This window comes from Mus caroli, chromosome 4 (assembly GCF_900094665.2).
Source record: "Mus caroli chromosome 4, CAROLI_EIJ_v1.1, whole genome shotgun sequence".
Lineage (NCBI taxonomy): Eukaryota > Metazoa > Chordata > Mammalia > Rodentia > Muridae > Mus > Mus caroli.
Window position 1 is genome coordinate 108912264 of NC_034573.1, and position 23243 is coordinate 108935506.

Here is a 23243-nt window from a genome sequence, read left to right on the forward strand (position 1 = left end):
CCCCCCCCCAGTTGTCCAACCTCTTACCTTCCTGGCTTCCAGCATGCGGCCCAACTGTAGTGCAATCTGAGCAAAGGGGGGGCGCTCATAGGGCCGATCCCGCCAGCACTGCCGCATCAGCTCGTACCTGTGGGCGGGAGTAGGGGTGCTGTGAGGGGAAGGGCTGACTGGGGGAAAGGTCATGCCTTCAGAGCAGAGGCTACTCATCTCAGAGGTGAGTTCCCAGAGCTCCAAGGGAAGTGAACTCACACTTCATCATCACAGTTTCGAGGCTGCTCCATGCGATAGCCTTGAGGCAGCTTCTCGTAGAGCTCAGCACAGGTCATGCCACAGTAGGGCGTGCCTCCTGCAGAGGGTACAAGGTCCCCTCAGTGCAAGGCCCCACAGTAAGGGGGAATGCCCTGGAGAACTGGGTGTGGGCTTACCAAGGCTCACTATCTCCCAGAGAAGGACCCCAAAGGACCAGCTGAAATGAGAAGATGCACTCAGTTACTTCCTGGGAGACAGTTTAATGTCTACTTAAGCCACTGTGTAGCCACTCCCAGCCCCTCGTGTGTCTCTCCTAGCATCTAGCTTTGGCCAGCTACTGTCCCCATTCTACTGAAGCCCTTTCACAGGTCTTGATCCCCAGACTCAACTAACTACAGTAACGTTTTGTGTATTTCTTTCTCCCCCTCTTCTTCTTCTCTCTGTTTCTCTCTGTCTCTCTCTCTCTCTGTCTCTCTGTCTCTCTCTCTCTCTCTGTGTCTGTGTGTGCAGTTCATAGGTGGGCATTGGGCTTCTTTGTAATTGATCTGTGCGTTTGGACACTTAGCTTTCTCACTGAACCTGGAACTTGCTGATTCTGATAGCCGGGCTAGACTACAAGTATGTGCTGTTCTTCCCCCTCCTCTTCCCTCCCTTCCCTCCCCACCTCTTCCCTTCCCCCTTCCTTTCCCTCCTCTTTCCTCCTCTCCCCTCTCTCCCCCTCCCACCCCACCCCCTCTCCTTCTCTCCCTTCCTCCCTCCCCACCTTTCTCTCTCTCCCCCCCTCTCTCTCCCTCCCTCCTCTCTCCCTCCCTCCTCTCTCTCTGGATCTGACTTTGAGCCATCACGCTTGCAGAGCAGGCGCTCTGCCAGCTGAGCTGTCTCCCCAGTCCTCACAACTAACATTATAAAGAATTTTTCTCTCTTTTCTTTTTACTATTTTTAGATTTAGTTTCGGGAATGAGGTTTTTGTCTGTGTGCATGAATATGCACAACATGTGCACCTCTGGTGCACACAGAATTCAGAAGCAGGTGCTGTATCCCCTGGAGTTGGAGTTATAGATAGTTGTGCGCCACCACATAGGTCCTGATTTTGAACTCAGTTCCTCTGGAAAAGTACCCATTGCTCTTAACTACAGGGCCATCTCTAGCCCCGTACTGAGAATATTTTTAGCTGACATTTTTACTGAGCACTTGCTATGGTCTGAGCACTGATTACCTAACTCACAACAGCTCTGTGATTTGGGCTTTACCATTTTACTATTTTACAGGTGGGAACACTGAGGTCTGAAAGGTTAGCTGTTGTGCCAAGGTCACAGAGCTAAGAACAAGATCCAAATTCTGGCTTTAAAGCTCTCTTGCTCTGTGCATCCTGCATGGGAAGAGGCATGGCAGGGCAGGGAGTTCTGGTGGAGGGGGACTCTAGGGAGTCTTGGGACAGAAACAGTCAGTGAGAGCAGAGCAGTCCAAGGGCTCAGGGCCAGGAACATCGGCTCAGGAGACAGGGCTGGCTGAGATGGACATCCCTGGAGATAGAGGAAGTGTGCTAACATGGTCATGGTGTGTGTATGTGTGTGCGTGCAAGTGTGTGCACATGAGCATCCTGGGGACCAAGCACTTAGCACCCGCCCTCCCATACTCACACGTCACTCTTGGTGGTATAGACGCTGTAGTTGAGGGACTCAATGGCCATCCAACGCACAGGGAGACGGCCCTGTGAAGGAAAGGGTCTAAGGGCCGGGATGAAAGAAAGGGCTTTCTGAGGGGTTTGAGGGGCAGGTCTGGGCGTGAGCCCTGAGTGGGGAATCCTGAATGACACTGAAGGACACTTGCCATTGTCTTCTTCACATACACCTCCTCCCCTCGAGAAAGGCCAAAGTCTGCAATCTTGGAGGCCAGGTTCTCTCCAACCAGCACATTTCGGGCAGCCAGGTCCCTGTGAATGAACTGCAGGCAATGTCAGAAGTCAGGGAAGGGAGGGACGAAGGGCCCTGGCGCACAGGGCCAGTAGCAGCTCCTGCCTCTTCCCATCCACATGTGCCTCAGACATGGCTCAGCTGACTAGGGTCCGAGAAAAGTCACTGCTGGCTCTCACCCAGTCTTTCCCCTGACTTGGGACACAAGTTCAGGTCGTACCCCTCTTTCTGGGACAGGGATGATTCATTTGCTGCCTGCTGCTTCTTCCTCTCCCTCTTGTTTTCTTCTCTTTCTCTCTCCTTCCACTTTCTAGCCTCATCTTTTGAAATAGAATCTCACTGTGAGTCTTAGCTAGTGTGGAACTTACTAAGTAGCCCAGGTTGGCCTTGAACTCTCAACCCATTTGCCTTTATCTCTCAAGAGCTGGGATCACAGGCACCTGCCACTGCCCCATGTGACCTTTCCTCTTTTGATGCCCTCTGTCCCATTTCCCCACTGTCTTGTCCCCTCTTCCTTACTGATGAAAGTGCATAAGTGACTTCCATGTTTTCTCTCCTTCCAAAGACTCAAACTCTGCTGTCTGTAAAATGCCTTCATTCAGGCCACAGTGTCCCTCCAGCAGCCGTCCTCTCCCCACCCCCATCATGCTCGGACTCCCACCGCACCCTCTTCAGTGGGTCTCCATGTTCTCCCTGCTGGATGGTGTAGTTACTGTGCTGCCATGGCAGCCCCCACACCGGCTCCAGCCCAGGCCTGTCTTCTGAGTGCTAGGCTGGTACCCACAACTTGCACACCTCCACCTAGGATGTCCCACAGAGACTTCAAAACCATCATCTTCTCCCCACCTGCCTCCTACCTGCTTCTCCCTCCTTGTAGCATTTACAGTCACTAGGCACCAGGGCCAGCACCTACGGTTGTGTCCTTCCATCTCACTGTCTGTACCTCCCATACCTGATTAGAGCCTGATTAATGACAACCCAAGTAGGTCTATGAAGTGGCCTCCCCGTTCCCTACTGGTACACACGTGCACATACGCACACACATATACGCACACCTGCTTCTCACTAAGGTACTGCATGCCGTTGGCTGCATCACTGGCAAAGCGCAGCAGCTGCCGAGAGCTGAGTGTGGAGGCTGTCCCATGCTCTCGAGCAAAAGCTGGATCAGTCTCCAGGACCCTGCTCTTTCTCAGGAAGTCCAGCAGATTTCCATAGGGGGCATATTCGATAGCAATATACAAATAGCCTGGGAGGTAAGGAAACACAGGGGGACAGTGTATACACAGGCCATGAGCAGTACCCGATGGTAAGAGACAGGCTGCAGTGTGCAGGAGAATCCTGTGATGATCAGGGAATGTAGGGATCCTCGAAAGTCAATTATGTGACACGGGTGCTATCTGATGCCAGAGGTCCAGAAGGAATGCAAATGAACTCAGGGCTCACCTCGGTTCTCACAGGCTCCCAAGAGGTTGATAATATTGGGGTGGTGTCCTAGTTTGCACAGAACTTCTAGTTCACCTGCAAAGTCTCGATGGTCATTTTCAGACGCATACTCTGTGTAAAGAAGTCAGTGTCAATTTTTGCCAGGGATCACTCTGGGAGGGGTCAGTTGCTGGGAGAGCTAGGTAGGGCCTGGTATATGTAGGATAAAGAGAGAGCAAGGAGCTGGGCTCTGGAGTCATGACCAAGGACCTTTTAGCATCTTGATGGCTGCGTTCATCTTGAGCCCGTCCTTCTTGATCATGGCCCGGATCACTTGGCCGAAGTTGCCCTCCCCTATGAGGTCCTCAAAGGTGATGTCCTCCCACTCCAGCACGGGGTAACTCAAGGGCTCAGGCTGTGGCTTCGGTCGCCGGGTCAAGGTCAAGGTCCCTGAGCTGAACTGCAGGATGGTCTCTTCACCCTTTGGGAGATGGGATGAAAAGGCAGCCAGTCCACACAAGGGATGTGGGGGCAAACGGAGGAGCAAAGAAGCAGAGAGAGGGACCAGCGGTTAGACAGATGGTCAGAGCCAGACAGAGGGCACTCTGGTGGGTGACACAGGTGACAGCCACAGGTATATTTCAGGTGGACAAGTGGTTAAGAAAACAAATGCAGAGGGCATCATAGGGGGGCAGTGGGGCAGTGGGTGGGGTTTGCTGCAAGGTGGAGCCCGGGTTCAAGGGTAAGTTGCCAAATCATGGATAGATCAATGGACTAAAAAAAAAATTCTAATGTTTAAGCAAAGAATTGAAATGAGGTGTGATGGGAAAAGTAAGCTTCTTGTCTTTGTGCCAACCCCACAGCCAGGCTTCGTTAATTCATTTACTCATGCCACAGTGGGTGAATTTCTTGAACGTTCATTATGTGCTAAACCCTGAGCTGCCAGAAGCTGGTAGACAGATTTTTCTTCTTCACAGTAGCAGAAGCAGCAATGCTCCCTGTTCCTCTACTTGGTGTATAGACACAGTCAGGATTCAAGGACCATAACAAAGAGGAGTGTCCAACTCCCTCTACTGAACAGAGGTATCCCTGGGCAGGATTGATGGAAGGAGTTGCAATTGGAGAACCCGGAGCGAGGTCCAGATGGTCTGTGCAGTGGACTCCCTAAGTGAACTGGTGACTAGCTTGATGTGTAAGTGCTGGGGACACAGGTCACATGGGTTCATTTGGAGCATGTGCAGCTGAAGTATACGCAGAATACACATGTATGTTCTGTGGCTGTATCACATACAGTTTCATCCATTCAGAGATACACATACAGACACACGAGGGCCTGAAGGTGCACCAGCACAGGGATACATGCGTACATACATGGGATGCACTTCTGCCCCACTACACGGCACACACATGAGCATGGATAGCTGTGTGCAAGAACACCTATATGGATATGGGTAACGAACAGACGCACTTTAAAGGCCGTTTTCTCCCTGCCTTGCTTCAGCATCTGGCAGTGATATCCTCTCCCCGCCTCCCATGGCGGTGATGGCTTTGTATGTGCACTGACCTCAGAGGCAAGATCAACAGAGTTCAGACAAAGAAGTCAGTTGAGTCTCTGGACTCTGGATGGGATTTTTAAAGGCACAGCAGACACCAGCCTTGATCACTGGACTTTCTATACAAGAGTTAGCACTATGGGGGTGGGGGTGGAAGGGGTGGGGAGGCTGGAAGGGGAGAGGGAGAGGGAGAAATGTTGTTTCTTCCTTTCTTTCTGACATTGTTGCTGTGGTGCTCTGAATTTCTCTTAAGTGGCTTTAAATAGCAAAAGCCCAAGCAGAAAAGCCCAAGGCCAGAGTTCTGATTCTAAGTGGCAAGAGAGGGAAGTTCTCAGAAGAGGCAGGAACAATCGGAGGGGTGAACATGAGGAGACAGGGTGAGTCTGGATTCCTGAGAGTATCAGCATCAGCATCCCTTCCCCACCCCGTGTCTGTGTAGGCCTGAGGGCAGAGGCAGAGCCTGTAAGAAGCCCAAGAAGCCAGAAAAGTTTATAGAGTGAACCTCTCTCCTATGGGAGCCCAGGCGAGGCTGCAGGCCTTGTATACTTCTAGAGGGTCAAAGGCAGTTATGTGAACAGGCCATACACTGTTGCCCCTTGAGGAGAACAGCTAAGCACAGGAGGACAGTTTCCCAGACAGGCCCTGGAATCTTTTTTTTTTTTTTTGGTTTGTTTTTTTTTTGGTTTTTTCAACACAGGGTTTCTCTGTGTAACCCTGGCTGTCCTGGAACTCACTCTGTAGACCAGGCTGGCCTCGAACTCAGAAATCCGCCTGCCCCTGTCTCCCAAATGCTGGGATTAAAGGCGTGTGCCACCACTGCCCGGCCCTGGAATCTTTATGAGTATAGTCTGTAAGTTCCAGGACAACCAGGGCTACACAGAGAAACCCTGTCTCAGGAACAAAAAAAAAAAAGAGAGTATAGTCTGGGGCTGGGCATGATGGAATACACCTTTAATCCCAGCACTCAGGAGGCAGAGGCAGGCCATCTCTGTGAGTTTGTGACCAGCCTAGTCTGCACAGAGAGACCCTGTCTCAAAAAAGAAAGAAAGAGGGCCAGAGAGATGGCTCAGCGGTTAAGAGCACCGACTGTTGTTCTTCCAGAGGTCCCGAGCAACCACAATTCTCAGCAACCACATGGTGGCTCACAACTATCTGTAATGGGATTTGACACACTCTTCTGGTTTGTGTGTCTGAAGACAGCTACAGTGTACTTATATACATAAAAATAAATAAATAATATATTTTGAAAGAAAGAAAGAAGGAAAGAAAGAAAATAAAAAAATGGAGACTGGAATGAGAGCTCACAGCCAATAGGATTCAGAACACAGATAAAGGCTGGCTTCCAAGTGAGAGGGGGCCTGTGAAGACAGAGGCCAGCATGGGCCCTAGGTGCCCCTCCAGGACATCACCATGTGATCCAAGCTGACAGCACCCCCAGGTGATGGATTAGTGTAGAAGATGGTTCCAAACGGCATCCTCTAAGCCTGGTGAACTATGGATGAACTGACTTCTTTTTAACTGAGAATGCTAATCATCCAACCATTAATATGAATGGGCTCAAGAGCTAAGTTCATTTTAAAAAAAGAAAGAAGGAAAGAAAATAAAGTTCTATTTTGTATTCTATAGGGTCACTTAATGTTAAAACTTAAATCTTAAAACTTGTGTCACAAGCCAGCACTTGGGAGGCAGAGGCAGGTGGATTTCTGAGTTCGAGGCCAGCCTGGTATACAAAATGAGTTCCAGGACAGCCAGGGCTACACAGAGAAACCCTGTCTTGAAAAACCAAGCAAACAACCAACCAACCAAACAAACAAACAAAAAAACTTGTGTCATGGACGAGTGTTTGCATATATGTATGTACTTGCATGTATGTGGGTACAATCACACACAATAGACAGAACCATTTACCCCGTGGGTATGGGACACTGACCGATCCTGACTGGTAAGTGAAAGTGCGTCTCCGATGTAGGCAGCTTCTTCGGATACACACCAAGGCTAAAAGGGCAGCCAGGATGGTGAGGCAGGTGGCAGAGACGGAGCCTACCACAGCTAGGACCAGCTGCTGATCCAGGCCTTCTTCAGCCGCCCGGCTTTCTCGGACTGGGCCCTCACTCTGCAGCCCTAGACACGGGGAGGGACAGATTGTGGAGATGGCCTGGGTCAGGGAACCCAGAGGCCACCATGAGATCCCACAGAGGGAAAGTTTGGACATCCTGGTATCACACTATGGGGAGGCCTCATGGATGACTAAAGCTTAGCGGGGAAGGAATTCCAAGGTAGGAAAGCCAGGCTTATGTTACTTGCTAAGAAGCTCCAAGGTTGGGGGTAAGGTGGAAGGGCACATGCAGAGTACAGTCCTGGGCGCCTAGGAATCCGCAGTCCCCATCCTCTCACCATTGCCCAGAGTGGCCTCTTCTACTGTATTGCTCCAGTCACCAAGACCCTGCACACTGGCCCGCACACGGAAAAGATATCGTGTGCTAGCATTGAGGCCACGAACGATGATGCTTGTCTCCTCGGGCCTGTCTACATCCATCCACTGTGGGTCTCCTGAGCCCCCGGCCACCTGAATCTCCACGATGTACTTGGATATAGGCCCAGACGGAGCCTCGGGATGCTGCCACATGAGTTGAATCTCAGAGTCTGAGAGGGCCTGGGCATGGAGGTGGCGGGGAGCTGGAGGCCCTGGGGAGATGGGAAGGGGAAGGAAGGGGTAAATTGGATGGGGTTATAGAGCTGTGGGGTCAGTCACAGTCACTCTAGAGTGTAATTTGCTTTGTGGATCCTAGCATAGGAGCCTTGTGCTTCCTTCCTCCTCTTTGCCCCTAGCTAGACTCATCTCCATCTCCAAGGTACCTCCACCTCCCATATGGGAACCCTCCCAAGAGGGTTTCCCTCTTCCCATAGTCACCTTGCATCCCTAGGCCTCTCTATGCTCTCAGTAGATTATGCTCCCTGAGCCCCCAATGGCCCTGTTCTTTATGAGAGTCACAATTTCCTCACGTATCCTCACCCCACATGCTCTAAGTGATCCATGTCCTCCTGGTATCTTCTATCTTCCCCATTCATCCTGGGTGCTCTCCTCGTCCACCCAGTCTCTTGTAACCTCCCGTCATCCCTAGCCCATCCTTCCCAGAGCGGGCCTACCGCTGGGGGGCAGGTGCACATGCGCAGGGGGTGAGGCAGGGCCCAGGAGGGTACAGTGATACAGTCGCACATCCAGCTGGTAGTGGGTGCCAGGCGTGAGTCCAGTCAGGAGGGCAGTGCGGGCCTGGGGGAATGAGATGTTCTCCCGCCTCTCCTGTCCCCGGGCCCCATCCCACAGGCGCAGCAGGAAACCGTCACTGTACAGTGGCACCGAGGGTAGAGACCAGCTCACACGGAGCCTGTCAGGACCCTCCACGTGCCAGCTCTCTAGCCAGGGCTGCAGCAAAGGCTCTGCGGTCAGAGGTCAGGAGTAGTCAGAACCATCCAATGGGAGCTTGGGACTAAATGGGCCAATAATCGGCAGTGGGCAGGGCTGGAACCAGCCCTGGGAAAGGTGGGGGTCGTCTTTGGAGGTGGACCAAGACATATTCTGAGTGGGCATGGTAGAAAACCCCGAGGGAACAAAGGTATCTATCTTGGCTTCTCACCAGGACAGTCAGTAGTCATGAGGGTAGAAGGCCCCCAGTCTCCTTCTCCTCCTTCCCCTGGCCGGCTCAGCTGCACTCGGACACTGTATCCTGTCTTTGGCTTCAGGTTCATTAATGTCACATTCTCACTGGGATCCACTGGGGAGGGCGGTGAGGTGTGCCACACATGCTTGGTCCCCAGCATGTCCTGAAGCCACCCCCCCCCCATTAGTCCCCTCTTCTTTTTGTACCATTCCCTCCCTCCTTTCCATTCCCACCCCCTCCTTCACTATTACACAGCACCCCGACCCCTAACTCTGTCCCCACTCACCCACAATGGCAGACCAGGCAATCATGCTGTCCTGGGGCCGGTAGTGCAGGCGGACAGAGGAGATGGGTCCATCCCCACCAAAGGAGACCAGTGGGGAGACCACAAGCTGACGGCTCTGCTTGGCCAGGAGCCGAGGTGCAGTCAGGGGCACTGGGGGTACTGCCAAAAAACTGGGGTGAGTAAGGGTTCATGGAAAGGGGAGCACTCTGGGCTTGGACAGTGAACACCTCCAGATCTTGATTCAGATCTGGGGATTATCTAGTGTGGTGGGAGGAGACCAAGTTCAACAGACACCTGGGATGGCCCTGGCCCAGAGAAGGAAGTTCTGAAGCTCTGGGTAGCTTGGGTCCCAGGGACTTGGCCATAAGGACTTAGGTATCTCAAAAGATGCTAGGCGAGAGAGTGGTGTGGCCAGACAGAGGTTGGGAAACATTTCTCTGTCCTTGCAGAGTCCAGTAGAGAGAGAAGCTGGAACACAGGCAGGAGACTGCCTAGGTGTCCGATGCCCCTCCCCTTCACCATTCACCGACCTGTTGATTTTTTTTTTTTAAGACAAAACATGCTAGTCATGAGGCACCTGCTCCACAGTGGATGCTTCTTATGCATAGCTGCTAATTCTTGTCTTGAATGAAGAAATCGAGGCTTAGAGACATTGAGCAACTTGCCTAAGGATACACAGCTGGGAGGATTTGAACTAGGTCTGTCTGATCAGGCTGCCACAAACCAGTCAGTTCTACCCTAAAACAGCATTTGTGTTTCTGCCTGGCTGCTTCCACTGTCACCACCCCTGTTCCAGCCTTAGGTTTTCTTTCTAGATTATTGTATTAATGCCTAAATAGGTACCTTGGCTTCTTCCAAAAAGAAGACTAGACTGACTTTCCCAGAAAGCATAAAAAAAAAAAAAAAAAAAGGCAAGAGAAAGGAAAGGGGGTGTGGAGTGTGGAAGACGCAGGGTGGCGAGGTGAAGGTATGTAAGGTGGCAGCCGTTTGTCAGGGGCAGGTACAGAGCTGGGGGAGATGAGGATCCAATTTGGATCCTAAGGAGTCCCCAGTGTCTGTGGCTCAGGCAGAGGACCAGAGTCTGGGAGAAGTGGCTGGTATACAATGGGCGTCAATTTCCACATTGGGACCAGACCTTCCCAGAAGATGCCCTGCCTCCTGAAGGTTCACCATGCAGGGCTGGCATCAGGAGAGGGGTCCTGACTACAGAACACATGTGGTGTTGCCAGGGAAGGGCTGGCATCTTGGCACTAGATGTCATTTTACATAAAAATTGTCTGCTACATTGAGCATACCTCCCATCAGTCATTGTGATAACTATTTAAATGCATCATCTAGTCTTGTTAGCAGCCTGGTCCTGTGGGTGGGTGCTAACCTCCTCCTTTGACACAGTGAGAGAGTGAAGCGCCATGACTTGCTTAAGGGGACAGAACTTGTAAGGAGCGCATGGAATCCAAGGTGAGTGGAGGGCTGGGTCCAAAGTTCTGATAAAAGAATGAGCAGATAGAGGTGGATGGGAAAGTGGGCTGGAGATGGCGAGGGATTGGGAAGCAGAAGATAGCAACAAAAAAGAAGAGAAGGAGGGAGAGAGAAAAACAAGATAACATGAGGAACATTTGGGGTACGGATCCTGGGTACGGGGTGCCCAGGCTTATAGTGATGAAGTGAAAGATGCCTTGTTGGTGGAGAGGGTTCTGGTGCTCTGCCATGAGCTCGTGGGTCAGCTCTCTTCTTAGCCTGGGGCTAAGCTTTGCCTTTGGAAGCCCTAGCCTTTCCTACTGGGATCCCTGGCCTGAGCAGCATTAGGTAGAGCCTATTCTGGGTACCATCCATCCCCCAAACCTTAGAACACCACTCACCTTTGACATTGACCTTGAAGCGCCGGCTATCTTGGCCACCAGACGTCGATACGCGGCATTCCCAGAACCCACTGTCCCCAAGAGTCAAACTGGGCACTTCAAACTCTGCTGTGGTCCTGTCTGGCTCCACAATGGCTTTGGTAGACTGAGACAAGGAGACAGGGAACAGAGAATGTATGCTTCATGAGACAGGTATGAGTCGGTAGTGACGATTGCTGGAACACAGACCCCCCATGGCATCCCCTCACCAGTTAGCCTGCCTATCTAAGTCATGGCCAGGGCAGTGGGCAGGGCCTATAAAAAAGTTCCGTGGATTAGGGATCCAAGGAACGAACTGTCAAAGCTGGTGAGATGGGGGAGCGGACAGTGGGTTGGGATAACCAGCGCTGACCAAAAGCATGGTGCCATCTGGCTTGCGAAGTTCCATGCTGCCCCGCACTGGGAAGGGATTCCCGGCAGCTGCACAGTTGATCCGGGGCATCGTCCCTACGTTGAACTCCAGCTCTGTGGCCATACTGAGGATCTGGGGGATCCGGTCTAGAGAGAGAAAGAGATGGCAGCCATCTTGAACAATACTAGGGCAGCCATATGACCACCAAAATGCCCCCCCCACTCCCATCCTGTGTTCTGCATCTCAGTGAAGATCCTACTGTCTGTCCTACTGTCTGTCCTGCCATTTAAAACTGAAATCAGCAAGGTCTTGCACGGTTCCTTCAGGCCCTGGTGCCCCACATCCAGTCAGATCTAGGGTTCAGCGCCACCATCTTTTCCATCACATCTCTCAGAATGTTCTAAGACCCAGAGTCAGACCCTCACTGCTCCACTCTGCCAGCCCAAACAGCCCCCTTCCTCTGTGTGTGTGTGTGTGTGTGTGTGTGTGTGTGTGTGTGTGACTGTCTCACACTATAGCCCAGGCTGGCCTTGAACTCCAGACAAGTCTCTTGCCTCAGTCTCCTGAGTGCTAAGATTGTAGATTTGAGACATTACGTCTGTCAATTCCTTCACCTCCTACCCCTGGCTTCTGTGCTCCATGCAGACTCTTCCTCAAATACAAGTCTGACCAGCACACACTCCTCAGCAACTTCTATTCAGCTCCTCACATTTAAGCAGCAACCCCTTGGCCTATATTTAAAGTCACCACGTGACTCCTGCTGACCTTTCCCCTAGTCCCTACGTTATTGTCCCAGTATACAAGCAGGGTCTCAACTCTCTGCACGTTCTCCGCATTCTTCCCCTGTCATCTCTCTTGTGTCTTCCACATTGTTATTGTCCCAGTATACAAGCAGGGTCTCAACTCTCTGCACGTTCTCCGCATTCTTCCCCTGTCATCTCTCTTGTGTCTTCCACATTCACTTTCAGATCTTGACTCCTCTCTGAAGACTCTCACACTGGTCAGGGTCACCCTAGGCTGCTTGCCTTCACAGTGTGGGTGCCTGAATGGTGAACTCCCTGAGGGAAGGACTTGGGCAGCGATGTCTGATGAAAGATCACCTGTCTTGAGGGGGGTGGGGGGTCTCAGCGGCATATACCTGACTTTTCACAGTGGACTCCATGCCACCCAGAGGGGCAGACGCAGCCGCTGAACCGGTCACAAGTGCCACCATTTTGACACTGGCACTGGAGGCGACAATCAGCCCCAAAATGACCAGGTGCACATGCTAGGAATAGAAGCAATATAGTTACAATATAGTTAGTTACAGGCCCAGCAGAGTACAGATGAGGCACAAGCCTATCCAACTGGCTGGCATAGTGGTGGTGGTGGTGGTGGTGGTCAGGGGATTGGAGGGTTTGGTCTTCAAGTCAGGGTCAGAGTGAAGGGTCTGGCACACTTATGCCCACAGGAGGTGGCTTAGTCCATACCTTCCTGGCACTGGCTTCCTCTCCAGCCAGATCCACAGGAACAGCCATAGGGATCCGGGAGGCAGAAGGTGAGACCTCTACAGCCTGCTGTGCCTGGGCACTGTTCCTGGCAGCTCTGTCCAAAACGACCCTCTCTGCAGGCTGAAAATAAGGTGTGTGGTACACAGGCTCCTCACCATCGGGCCTCACATGCTAAGCTTCATCTCCATGGTTTCAGAATCTTCTCTGGACCAGGCACCCTCTCCTGCCTAGGTCTTAGCTTTCCTGCTTACCCTGCTCACAGCGGGTGCCAGTGAATCCTGGTGGGCACACACATTCGCCGTCATGGTCATGACAGACACCTCCATGCAGGCAGCCCGGGCAATCCTTGACACATCCTGGCCCCCAGCGTCCAGCCCCACAGCCTGGAGGGAAGTATTCTCAGTAGCTGACCTTCACTTACCTACCTGCAGCCCTTGTGGATCCTGAGACCCAAAGGAAGTACATAAACAGGTCCCAGCGTCCCACATCACCCCTGCCTTCTGCCCCTTACCTCGCACGATGAGCCGAAAGAAGGCACTGCCCAGGGGGCTGGCCTCTAGGTAGGTGGCACTGTAGATGCCACTCGATGGTGGCTGTACATTTTGGAGCTGCAGTTGAAAACGTCCATCATCGGCCTCATGCCAGTCTAGGGTATTGAAGTAGGACCCTGAAGTAGAATCAGGGTCCCTCAGAATCACATGAAGGGCTGATGTTACCTCCCTCTGCCATGATCACACCAATGTGACCCGCCCACAATGATCAGACCTGGGACCACCACCAGATCCAAGCCAGGAAGCAGGAGAACATCCTCTTCCTGCTCTCTGAGCCGCACACACCAAGACCTTCTCCTCCCCCATCGGCTCCTAGTCCAGCCCTTTTCTCCTGCCTTTTATTTCTGGGCAGACAGGGGGTTGCTTTTTGTTGTTGAGACAGGGTTTCTCTGTGTAACCCTGGCTGTCCTGGAACTCACTCTGTAGACCAGGCTGACCTCGAACTCAGAAATCCATCTGCCTCTGCCTCCCAAGTGCTGGGATTAAAGTCATTTGCCACCACTGCCCGGCTTCAGGGGGCTGCTTTTACAATAGACTCTTCTCTACCCCAATACTCTTGCAGGCTCTCGAGGCTCCCCATTGCACCCGAATGACAGCCAATCCCCTGGCAGTTGTTTTCACCAGTTTGGTCCCTGCTCAATCCTCCAGCCCCATACCCCACCACCCCCTGCCTGACCTCTACGTTCTCGAATTCCTAAAAGCTTCTCGAATTCCTAAAAGCTTGTTTGCCTTCTAGAAACATCTGGTATGTCGGACCCTCCTGCTTTTGTTCTTGTCAACCCTGCCTGTCTCCTGGCGAGCTGTTTCTTCCTCTGTCTGGCTCCTTTGCATTTCAGGGCTCTTTCCCAGTCTCTTCATCTGGGGTCCATACTGTTAGTCAGGCGTACAACCCTGCTTCTTCCTGTCTTTGATAAGAGCTCCAGACAAACTGCAGAGACTCAGGCCTCCCTTCCCGTTTCTATAGCTCCCTCTGGTTCAAAGCCTTCTGCCTAAGGAAAAATATCTCCTCCCTTAGGAGCCAAGTATCCAAGAGGCGGCCAGCAGATTGTGGGGGTGAGGCAGACATTTTGGGGGCTACTCAAGAAAAAAAGAGTCCTTCCACGGAGTGGATAAGGGCAGGGTAGTGGGCAGGCACAGAGCTGAGACCCACAGATCTCTACGGATTCCAGCATATGTCTGCCTTGGACATCAAGGATCTAAGTTAAACAAGTCTTTGAGAGAGGTTAGACTTCCTTTGGCCTGTGCTGGGCACATGTTACCATCTCTCTTCTTTCCTATGGGGACTGCTGCTTTTCTTAGGCAAGTCATGTGACAGCACCTGTTAACTCCTAGGGGAGGGTCAAAGATGAGGGCTTAACATAGCACGTAGAGGTAGCTGGCCACAGGCTCCTGGTCCTTTTAGTACAGTAGGAGGGTGGCTCAGAGCTTCAGATGAGAGGGAAGCCCCTAGAGGTTGGTCACAAGGATGGCAGGTGGATCAGGGTGGACTAAGTATATGGTGGGCCATGGATGGAAGACCTGGGTTGTCAGCATCATGGATCTCCCTGTCCCACCAAATGCCCCTCACCGTTGTTCTTCCAGATCACGTCAGTCTGCTTTTCCTTGTGCACACGGGCAGAAAGCACAGCGGTGTCACCTTTGTTCACCGTGTGTGTGACCTTGTCTGGAAACAGGTGTGCTGTGGATGAGAGGTAAGTTCAGCGATCGACAACACAGCCCTCCCTCTGGTGGTCGATCTCCTGGTAGGCCAGACTCACCCCCTGGGCTGTTGTGCACATAGAGAACTCGAGTACGCCGCGCACCAGCACCACCCACGCAGGAGAAGACGCCTACCAAATCCGAGGGCTTGGAGAAGCCCCTTAGTGTGACCTGGTGAGAACCATTGCGTGCCAGGTACAGGGGCTGCCCGGGCGGGAAGGTGCGAACGATGCGATCATCCTTCTCCAGCAGCAGGGGCGGGTCCGAGCTCCTCCCTGCTCCGGCCTCACCAGACACGCAGGTCAGGAAGAAACGCTGGGGGTCTGTGATGCGCAGGTTGGCCAGCAATGTTAAGTCCACAGACGCACCTAGGACCAAACAACAGTGACTCCATGGTGGATCCTGCCAGCTCAGCAGCCCCAGGAGCGCGGGACTCCAACAGTAACTTGTGTTAATGTTTCACCGTGTCCTTAGAAGACTTCACGTTTTCAAAGATTTCCACCCATTCCCTTCCCTTACACATGTGCTCGCTCTTTACCTGCAAGCCTCTTTATCCTAAAACATAAACAGAAGCACACATCCTTCTCTGGTCCAGATAAAGAATGAGCTCGCTTCTCTCTCCTTCCCTTACTCTGTCTGTGTTAGGTCATTGCCCTGACTCCTGTGGGAACCATTTCCACCAAGGCTATCCCTGAGCCACCTGTCCCTGCCCCATCATGGAGGTGGAGGTTAGAAGAGTCACTGAGACTTGAGTGTCATGAGGACACACACCCTCTCTCTTGCTTAACTAACTGAGGACTATTTGATTGGCTGGGATTGAAGATCGGTTAGAGGCAGAAATGAAATCATTAGCCCCACCTGGCCAGAGAGACACAGCACAGGTGGGTCTGGGCCCTGACTTGGGAAGCGGGAGGACCAGACGCAGACGTCCCTCCCAGATGCAGGGGTTGGCTCAGAGGGAGGAACATCTAACCAGCATGGGGTGGGGGGAGGGGGAGGAAAGGGGACAGACAGGAAAAGATGCAGATAATAAACTTCATCAGAAAACAAACAAAACCCCGAAGGGCTTGTGAAGGTGCTTGGGTGAGGAGGAACGAAAGGTCAGGTGTAAGGAGAGGCCACCCTACGCTCAAGTATGAGAAATGTTGTAGTGTGGGGAGGGGAGCTGCCCAGGGCTAGCGTAACTGGAGCGTAAAATCTGTACCCTGAAGTGGGCAAGACCGAGGAGAAGAGCGTGATTAGCCTGCTTCAGACCTGTGACCCCAGACCTTCCAAGGCCCCTCCTTCCCTATCCCTTCCCTGCCTGTCATCAATTCATTTAAATGCCACTTAGCATATTTTTGACGGTCTATCATAAGCCAAAGAAGCTGGCATCTCCTGGCCACCTCACGGGCACCAAATGCCCTTTCTCCCTGGCATCCTCATGGCCTCCAGTGAAGTTGACATCCTTTGCTGTAATAACTACGGAGCACGTTCGTCAGCTCCCTCGGCTTTAACTGTCACCCCTGAGTCAGTAGCTCTGGTGTGGCCTTTCAGCTTGTGCATTGACATCCGTGTTTCCTAACCTAAACCCTCACCTCTCCCAAGTTTCCTGAGTCAGAGGATGACACCCATTACCCGAGACACTAACTTCAGAGTCATCTTGTGTTCCTGCTGTCATAATAATTAATGTTTATTGGATGTCAATTATGTGCCAGGCCCTTTAGTGATGCTCTCCTCCTTTCAGGACCGACTGTCCTGGGAGGGGCTTGTTATCCTCTTCCAGGATGACGGTTTTATAACCAGGGAACAAAAGCTCAAAACTTGCCTAAGGTTATACAGTTAGAAGGGAGCAGAACCAGGTTGTCCAAGCCCAGGCTCCTTTTCCCTTAGCTTCCAGTCGGCTGGCACATACTTCTGCAGGTTTTTCTTTTTCTTTTCTTTTTCTTTTTCTCTTCTTTCTTTTCTTTTCTTTTTTTTTCTTTTTGAGACAGAGTTTCTCTGTATAGCCCTCTCTGTGTAGCCTTGGCTGTCCTGGAACTCTGTAGACCAGGCTGGCCTCGAACTCAGAAATCCGCCTGCCTTTGCTGCCCAAATGCTAGGATTAAAGGTGTGTGCCACCACTGCCCGGCCTACAGTGTTTTCTTATGGGCTTCCCAAGCTTGCACTTGCTACTCTGCTGACTACCTCTCTTAAGGAAATCCTTCATGACTTTTCTGGGCCTGTGGCAGAGTAAGCTGACTCTCTTCTCAGTGCTTCTCAAAAACTCTTGATGTCTGCTTCTGTCTGGCCCTCATTCCTGGCCTGTGTTCCCCACCAGACTGTGAAGCACTCAAGGGCAGCCTCTGACTTCTAGTTCTCTGGTCAGCAGAACTGAAAGGATCTGCCACCAGCATTCAGAAACTTCTCCAAGCCCTCTATACACACAGCTCCATTTAAACAACAAACGCATCAACCTGGGAGCCCAGCGTCATTTCGTTGTCACTAGATAGGTTTAGGTGTTGCCATATTCTCAGCTAATGGAACATCATTGGTGCTAAATAAATTATTATTATTATTATTATTTTGAGACTGGGTCTCTCTATGTAGTTCTGGCTGTCCTAGAACTTGCTATGTAGACCAGGCTGGCTTCTAACCCTCAGAGATCTACCTGCTTTTGCCTCCTGAGTACTGGAGTTAAAGCCACCATGCCTGTCTGTCCAATGAATTATTGATGAAGCCCAACACAGTTACTCCTGAGGTCCTAGTTGATGGCTGACTTCTGCCCTCCCCCTACTCACATCTCCCCGCTCCAGGCAGTGATTCCTAGCACCTGCCTGAGTTTTCCCCACCCTGACCTCATTCTTGGTGGATCAAAATCATCATGACGATATAACAACAATGATGATGATAATGTCAGTTTCTGCTTTTCCCTGCAATTTTTAAAGTTGTGTTAAAATACACATACCCTAGAATCTACCATTAGAACCATTTGTAAACAGTCAATTCAGTGTTGATATACCTCATGTGAACATCACCACCCATTTCCACAGCTCTTGTTTTTGTTTTTTTGACGTAAGGTCTTAATAAGTCTTTATGGGGCTAACATGGAGTCCTCTGTGTAGTCTAGGCTGGCCTTGCAAGTGCTGGGATTAAAGAAGTCCACCACCACACCCAACTTCATAACTCCTTTCATCTTTTCAAACTGAAATGCCACACTCATTAAACAATAACTCTCTATTTCCCTTCCCCCAACCCATAGTCGCCACCATCTTGTGAGGTCTATTGCTAGGCTAGGCTAGGGTTTCTTGGGGGTGGGGGGCTGGAATTAGGGCCTTGAAATCAAGAGTCAGGGAGGAGCTCTGCTCACTCCAGGGAAGACTTACCAACATGAGAGGCCAAGAAAAGAGTGGGGAGCAGCAAAGAGGATCCCCACCAGACCATACTCTGGAAGCTGCCCTGGGCCAGCCAAGGCCAGCTGGGCCCGGGGTCAGTTGCTGTGGGTCTGAGTGTTCAGCCTGTCCAGCTCAGTGCACCTCGGTGCTGGGGAGGAAGAGGAAATGATGGTTAGGGTAGGAGGGGTGGCAGGGAGAGAGGGTGGGAAGAGCTGTTGCCTGTAGTCCTCCTGTGTCCAGCCCCCACAAGCCCGGGATGGGTGTGGCCTGGAAGTCTCTGGAAGGGGGGGGCATTAGAGGTGGGAGGCAGGTTGTGACAAGGACAGATCTGGGGATGGTTGGGCTCTCTCTCCCATCCCTTCGGTCCCTTCCATCTGCATTGCTGGAGCACGGGAGACAGGAAAGGGAGGAAGCCAGTGGCTTCCGCCTATTGAGAAGGTTTGGAGGCAGGACATTGTTCTGGGGTCTCCCCTCCTCCCAGCACACACGCTGGGAGGTGGGGAGACACACACACACACACACACACACACACAAATACAAAATGAGGCTCACGTGACTCTTTTTTTTTTTCAAAAGTAAACAAGAAACGGTCTCTGCAAGGTTTTAATGCTCAGTTTTCACAAACCCAAGTTTCCACCGAATTTTACAACACACGGTAAAATGTTCTCGTCTGTAGAATGTGCATTAAAGTGCCCACACACTAGAATTTGCATTATTCAACTCTTCCTCAGAGTCGTTTCCAATCTTTTAAAATCACCAGGAGTTTCTACCTGAGTAAGACTCGACTGTATTTACATTTGAGTTGCATGTCTTCCGAGATCGGACGAGATCGGGCACGTTCAGGGTGGTATGGCCGTAGACGAGTTGCATGTCTTAAGAACAAACGGAAATCCATGATAGTTTGGTTAACTCAGTGTATTTATAAAATGAAAGGCTCTATCAAAATACTTTTCACTGGAAGAATAAATAGAACAGACATTGGATCTACCAAAGTTCATATTCGCTTTGGCAGATGTCAGTGTGGGACAGTTCATGACAGCACAATTTGCCCTTATTCCCCCAGAGCTGACCAGCTTCCAAGCTAACTGTTAAATTATTTTACTGAGATTTTATTATGTTGGTATCTGGCTCATTGCAGATCATCTTCAGCCAAGCTCTGAGCACTTACAATTCTCTGACTAATGGTCGGAAGCGTGGTCAGGAGCAGCTGGAACACTGGTGGTGGAAGAGTCTGCTGTAACACTTGCAGCAGCTGCGGAGGCTGTCCACACACAGCAATGGCATTTGTCAGGTGGTCCACACCCTTCTCGTAGTCACCTTGTGCTACTAACCCTTCACCAAGCTGTATCTCTTCAAGGAAGAATTTCTGAACTGCGTCAGCATCTTTTTTTGTTTTTTTGTTTTTTTGTTTTTTGTTTTTTCGAGACAGGGTTTCTCACAGGGTTTCTCTGTGTAGCCCTGGCTGCCCTGGCTCTCACTCTGTAGACCAGGCTGGCCTCGAACTTAGAAATCCACCTGCCTCTGCCTCCCAAGTGCTGGGATTAAAGGCGTGCGCCACCACCGCCCGGCTTAAATTTTGCGGTTTTTTTTTTTGTTTTTTGTTTTTTTGAGACAGGGTTTCTCTGGCTGTCCTGGAACTCACTTTGTAGACCAGGCTGGCCTTGAACTCAGAAATCCGCCTGCCTCTGCTTCCCAAGTGCTGGGATTAAAGGCGGCTTCAGCATCTTTTAAATCAGGTAACTTGGAAAGCCCAGCTCTCTCCCTAGCAAGCTTTGTTTCTTTCTTCGTTCTCGAAGCCTGGTCTTGAAGTTGGGGTCACTCCACCTTTTGCAATAGAAGTAGATGCAGTACCCAATGAAGAGGGCAACGCACACGCCCTCGGCAATGGCGCTGTTCCGGCCCACCATCTTTGCTCGATTGGGGCGTATGCTGGGGGGGGGGGCGCGGCAGCCCGCCTGGCATGCTTCAGAACACCCCTGATCCTAGAGAGCAGGTCACAGAAGTACAAGAACACCCCCAAACAAAAAGAAATTAGGAGCGTGAAGACCCTTTATTCTGTCTTATGTGCCTTTCTCATTGTACAAATGGGGGAATGGAGACCTGTGGTGTGTAGGGACCCCCAAGACTGTGATAAAGCTGGGACTCAAAACTTCTGGTCTGATTGTTGATTCCTTGACGCTAATTGCTCCACAAGAGACACACTGAAGCATACAGGGGAACGCAAGGCCATGGGCTGTGACTGGGATGGATGGTCCTCACCCACAGCTGCCTATGAGGCTTCAGTTCATTGTTGGCTTGCTGTTATTCATTTTGCAGTTAACCATGTGTGCTCCTGGACACTGGGGAGTAGATGTCTACCCAGGAACTTGCAGCCGCTTTTTCTTGTTTCGAAATCGAGGCAGTCTCATTACACAGTTCAGGTTCGCATGGAACTCACTTTATAGTTCTGACTGGCATGAACTCTTTTTTTTTTTTTTTTTTTCGAGACAGGGTTTCTCTGTATAACCCTGGCTATCCTGGAACTCACTTTGTAGACCAGGCTGGCCTTGAACTCAGAAATCCGCTTGCCTCTGCCTCGCGAGTGCTGGGATTAAAGGCGTGCGCCACCACTCCCGACTTTGGCATGAACTCTTTATGTTCGCCCAGAGTGGCCTCAAACTCATGATCCTCCTACTTCTCCTTGCTGAGTCCTGGGATTATAAACCTGTGTGCATACTATAGTGCATATGTGCCCGTCAGAGGACAAGTCACCTCTCTCCTTCTAGCATTTGGTTCCAGGGATCAAATTTAGGTTATCAAGCTTGGTGCCAAGTGCCCTTACCTTCTGAGGCATCTCATCAGCTCACATCTACTCTTAGAGGCTGAGCACACCTGGCTGTAGCCCTGCCCCTTGGTCTATCTTCCAAAGTCCCACTGCTGCACTTCTTAGACCTGTTTCAGCATTTTGATGCCATGTCCTCACTGCCAGTTCCCAGACTGCACATGCCCCCATAGAGCACCCACAGGCTGGTGCTTTCATGGAGCAGGAGAAGCTACAGGGTAGCCTGGACTCACTGGTTAAATCTGTATCTGTCTCACCCCCCAACAATAAATAAGATTGAGATCTGGCATCAGCGTGAGTGACTCGGAGGATCCCAGCCCTCCCTCTGGGGCTGGGACTCTGTTGCTAAGTCAGTTCCGGTGTAGGTTATGTTGTTATGTTCTCTGGATCCAGGAGGTGCAAAGCTACCTTCTTGGGGAAGCTGGGTCCCTATGAGGTATTTATCGGGGTTACCCCTCTTCTATTGGCTTGATTCATAGACTAGCAGGAAGTAGAACTGAGGAAGACATCCGTAGCCTTTGCTAGCTCTGAGTCAGAGGATTTTCTGGATAGACTGTGAGAGTGGAGAAAGTGAAGCCTTAATTCCGGTCCATCTTGGTACCTTTGATCTGGGATGAGCAGGCCACTGGAGTTCTCGGGGGCCATTTCCCTGGCAGGATGGAGGCTCAGGATGATGTCATTGTAGTGAAGTATGAAGAACACTTTTCTTTTGACAACTTTGATTTTTATGGTATGTGTATGGGTGTTTTGCCGGCATACATGTGTGTGTACCATGTGTATCCAGTGCCTATGGAGGCCAGGGTGTCAGATGCCCCTGAGACGAGAGTAACAGACAGTTGAGAGCCTTTGTGTGGGTCCTGGGGATCAAACCCAGGTTCTCTAAAAGGGCAGCCAGTGCTCTTAGCCGCTGAGCCATCTCTTCAGCTGTTTGTAAACTGATGAACTGATGAACTGTTTGAAACCGAGAACACGCTGTTTTTAAAAATGACAGATATAATTCCAGGTGTCTTTTCTGAATGGGGAAGTCTGAGAAGCTGTGATGTGAGCACGTGCAAAGCTTCAGGACTCTCGGACTCCCCATTTGGAACTCGGAAGGAAAACACAGTCGTAATGGTCTGTCAATCAACAAAAGACAACTGTTGCAGAATGTGTACACAAGAATTTGCATTACTGGGGGCTGGAGAGATGGCTTAGCAGTTAAGAGCCCTGACTGCTCTTCCAGAGGTCCTGAGTTCAAATCCCAGCAACCACATGGTGGTTCACAACCATCTGTAATGGGATCCGGTGATGCCCTCATCTGGTGAGTCTGAAGACAACTACAGTGTACTCATATACATAAATATAAACAAAATCTTTTTTTAAAAAAGAATTTGCATTATAAAGCAGTGCCCTGTAAGTGTAAACATATTCTTACATATGTTGAAAATAACCTAAATACCATCAGTTTACAAACAGCAAGTGCCAAATGAAGTATCACCCCGAAAACAAATGTTGAGTGGGCTGTAACTACATCTGCTGTTACAATAGGAAGAGTGAGACCACAATGCATAGCTTACATTTTTGGTCTCTGGAAAATTAGAGGCCCCCCAAAAATGAGAGTATGAACAGGCGCTCATCAGGTTAACTCCACAACCCCTGCAGACAAAACTAAACCAAGAGAGAGAGAAATTAAATACCATTTCCAGAAAGTAAGGCATGGCCAACCCCACCTCAGGTGGAACACTCACTGCTAAGAAAGCTGCTCTTCCCCAAACTGTGGAAATTCCAGCTGTGGGCACATCGACACTTTGGGGGGGGGGTCTTTGTGTCACTGTGGAGAGGTGTGGACTTTCTGGGTTATGAGGAGCGGGGGCAGCCAGGCTTCCTGGCTTAACACAGACGGAGGTGGGGTTCTTCACTCCGGTTCAGGGATTAGGTTTTCCTTGAAAATGAATTTGTTTCCACAATTTCAGGAAGAGATGCTCCCCCGCCTCCTCCAGGATCCAGCCCAGTTTAGCA

At 51.0% G+C, this 23243-nt stretch overlaps 1 protein-coding gene and 1 pseudogene across 1 annotated transcript in view; both read right to left on the bottom strand.

Annotated features, from left to right (window-relative positions):
- Tie1 (tyrosine kinase with immunoglobulin like and EGF like domains 1) overlaps window positions 1-19314 on the bottom strand; it is a 20971-nt gene extending 1657 nt beyond the window's left edge. The window contains exons 1-23 of the mRNA XM_021159341.2: window positions 19195-19314; window positions 18416-18572; window positions 15131-15439; window positions 14941-15051; window positions 13334-13489; window positions 13074-13205; window positions 12802-12942; window positions 12471-12599; window positions 11333-11478; window positions 10942-11086; window positions 9083-9241; window positions 8773-8910; window positions 8285-8575; window positions 7532-7822; window positions 7068-7258; window positions 3855-4065; window positions 3606-3716; window positions 3218-3408; window positions 2080-2193; window positions 1890-1960; window positions 426-466; window positions 250-346; window positions 28-127 (exon numbers count right to left, since the gene is read on the bottom strand). Of these exons, the coding sequence (XP_021015000.1) occupies window positions 28-127; window positions 250-346; window positions 426-466; window positions 1890-1960; window positions 2080-2193; window positions 3218-3408; window positions 3606-3716; window positions 3855-4065; window positions 7068-7258; window positions 7532-7822; window positions 8285-8575; window positions 8773-8910; window positions 9083-9241; window positions 10942-11086; window positions 11333-11478; window positions 12471-12599; window positions 12802-12942; window positions 13074-13205; window positions 13334-13489; window positions 14941-15051; window positions 15131-15439; window positions 18416-18473 (3333 nt within the window). The 5' untranslated portion in view covers window positions 18474-18572; window positions 19195-19314. The remainder of the gene's footprint in view (window positions 1-27; window positions 128-249; window positions 347-425; window positions 467-1889; window positions 1961-2079; window positions 2194-3217; window positions 3409-3605; window positions 3717-3854; window positions 4066-7067; window positions 7259-7531; window positions 7823-8284; window positions 8576-8772; window positions 8911-9082; window positions 9242-10941; window positions 11087-11332; window positions 11479-12470; window positions 12600-12801; window positions 12943-13073; window positions 13206-13333; window positions 13490-14940; window positions 15052-15130; window positions 15440-18415; window positions 18573-19194) is intronic.
- Window positions 19315-19324: 10 nt separating this feature from the next.
- Window positions 19325-20331, bottom strand: LOC110293799 (annotated as a pseudogene).
- Between the last annotated feature and the right edge of the window lie 2912 nt (window positions 20332-23243).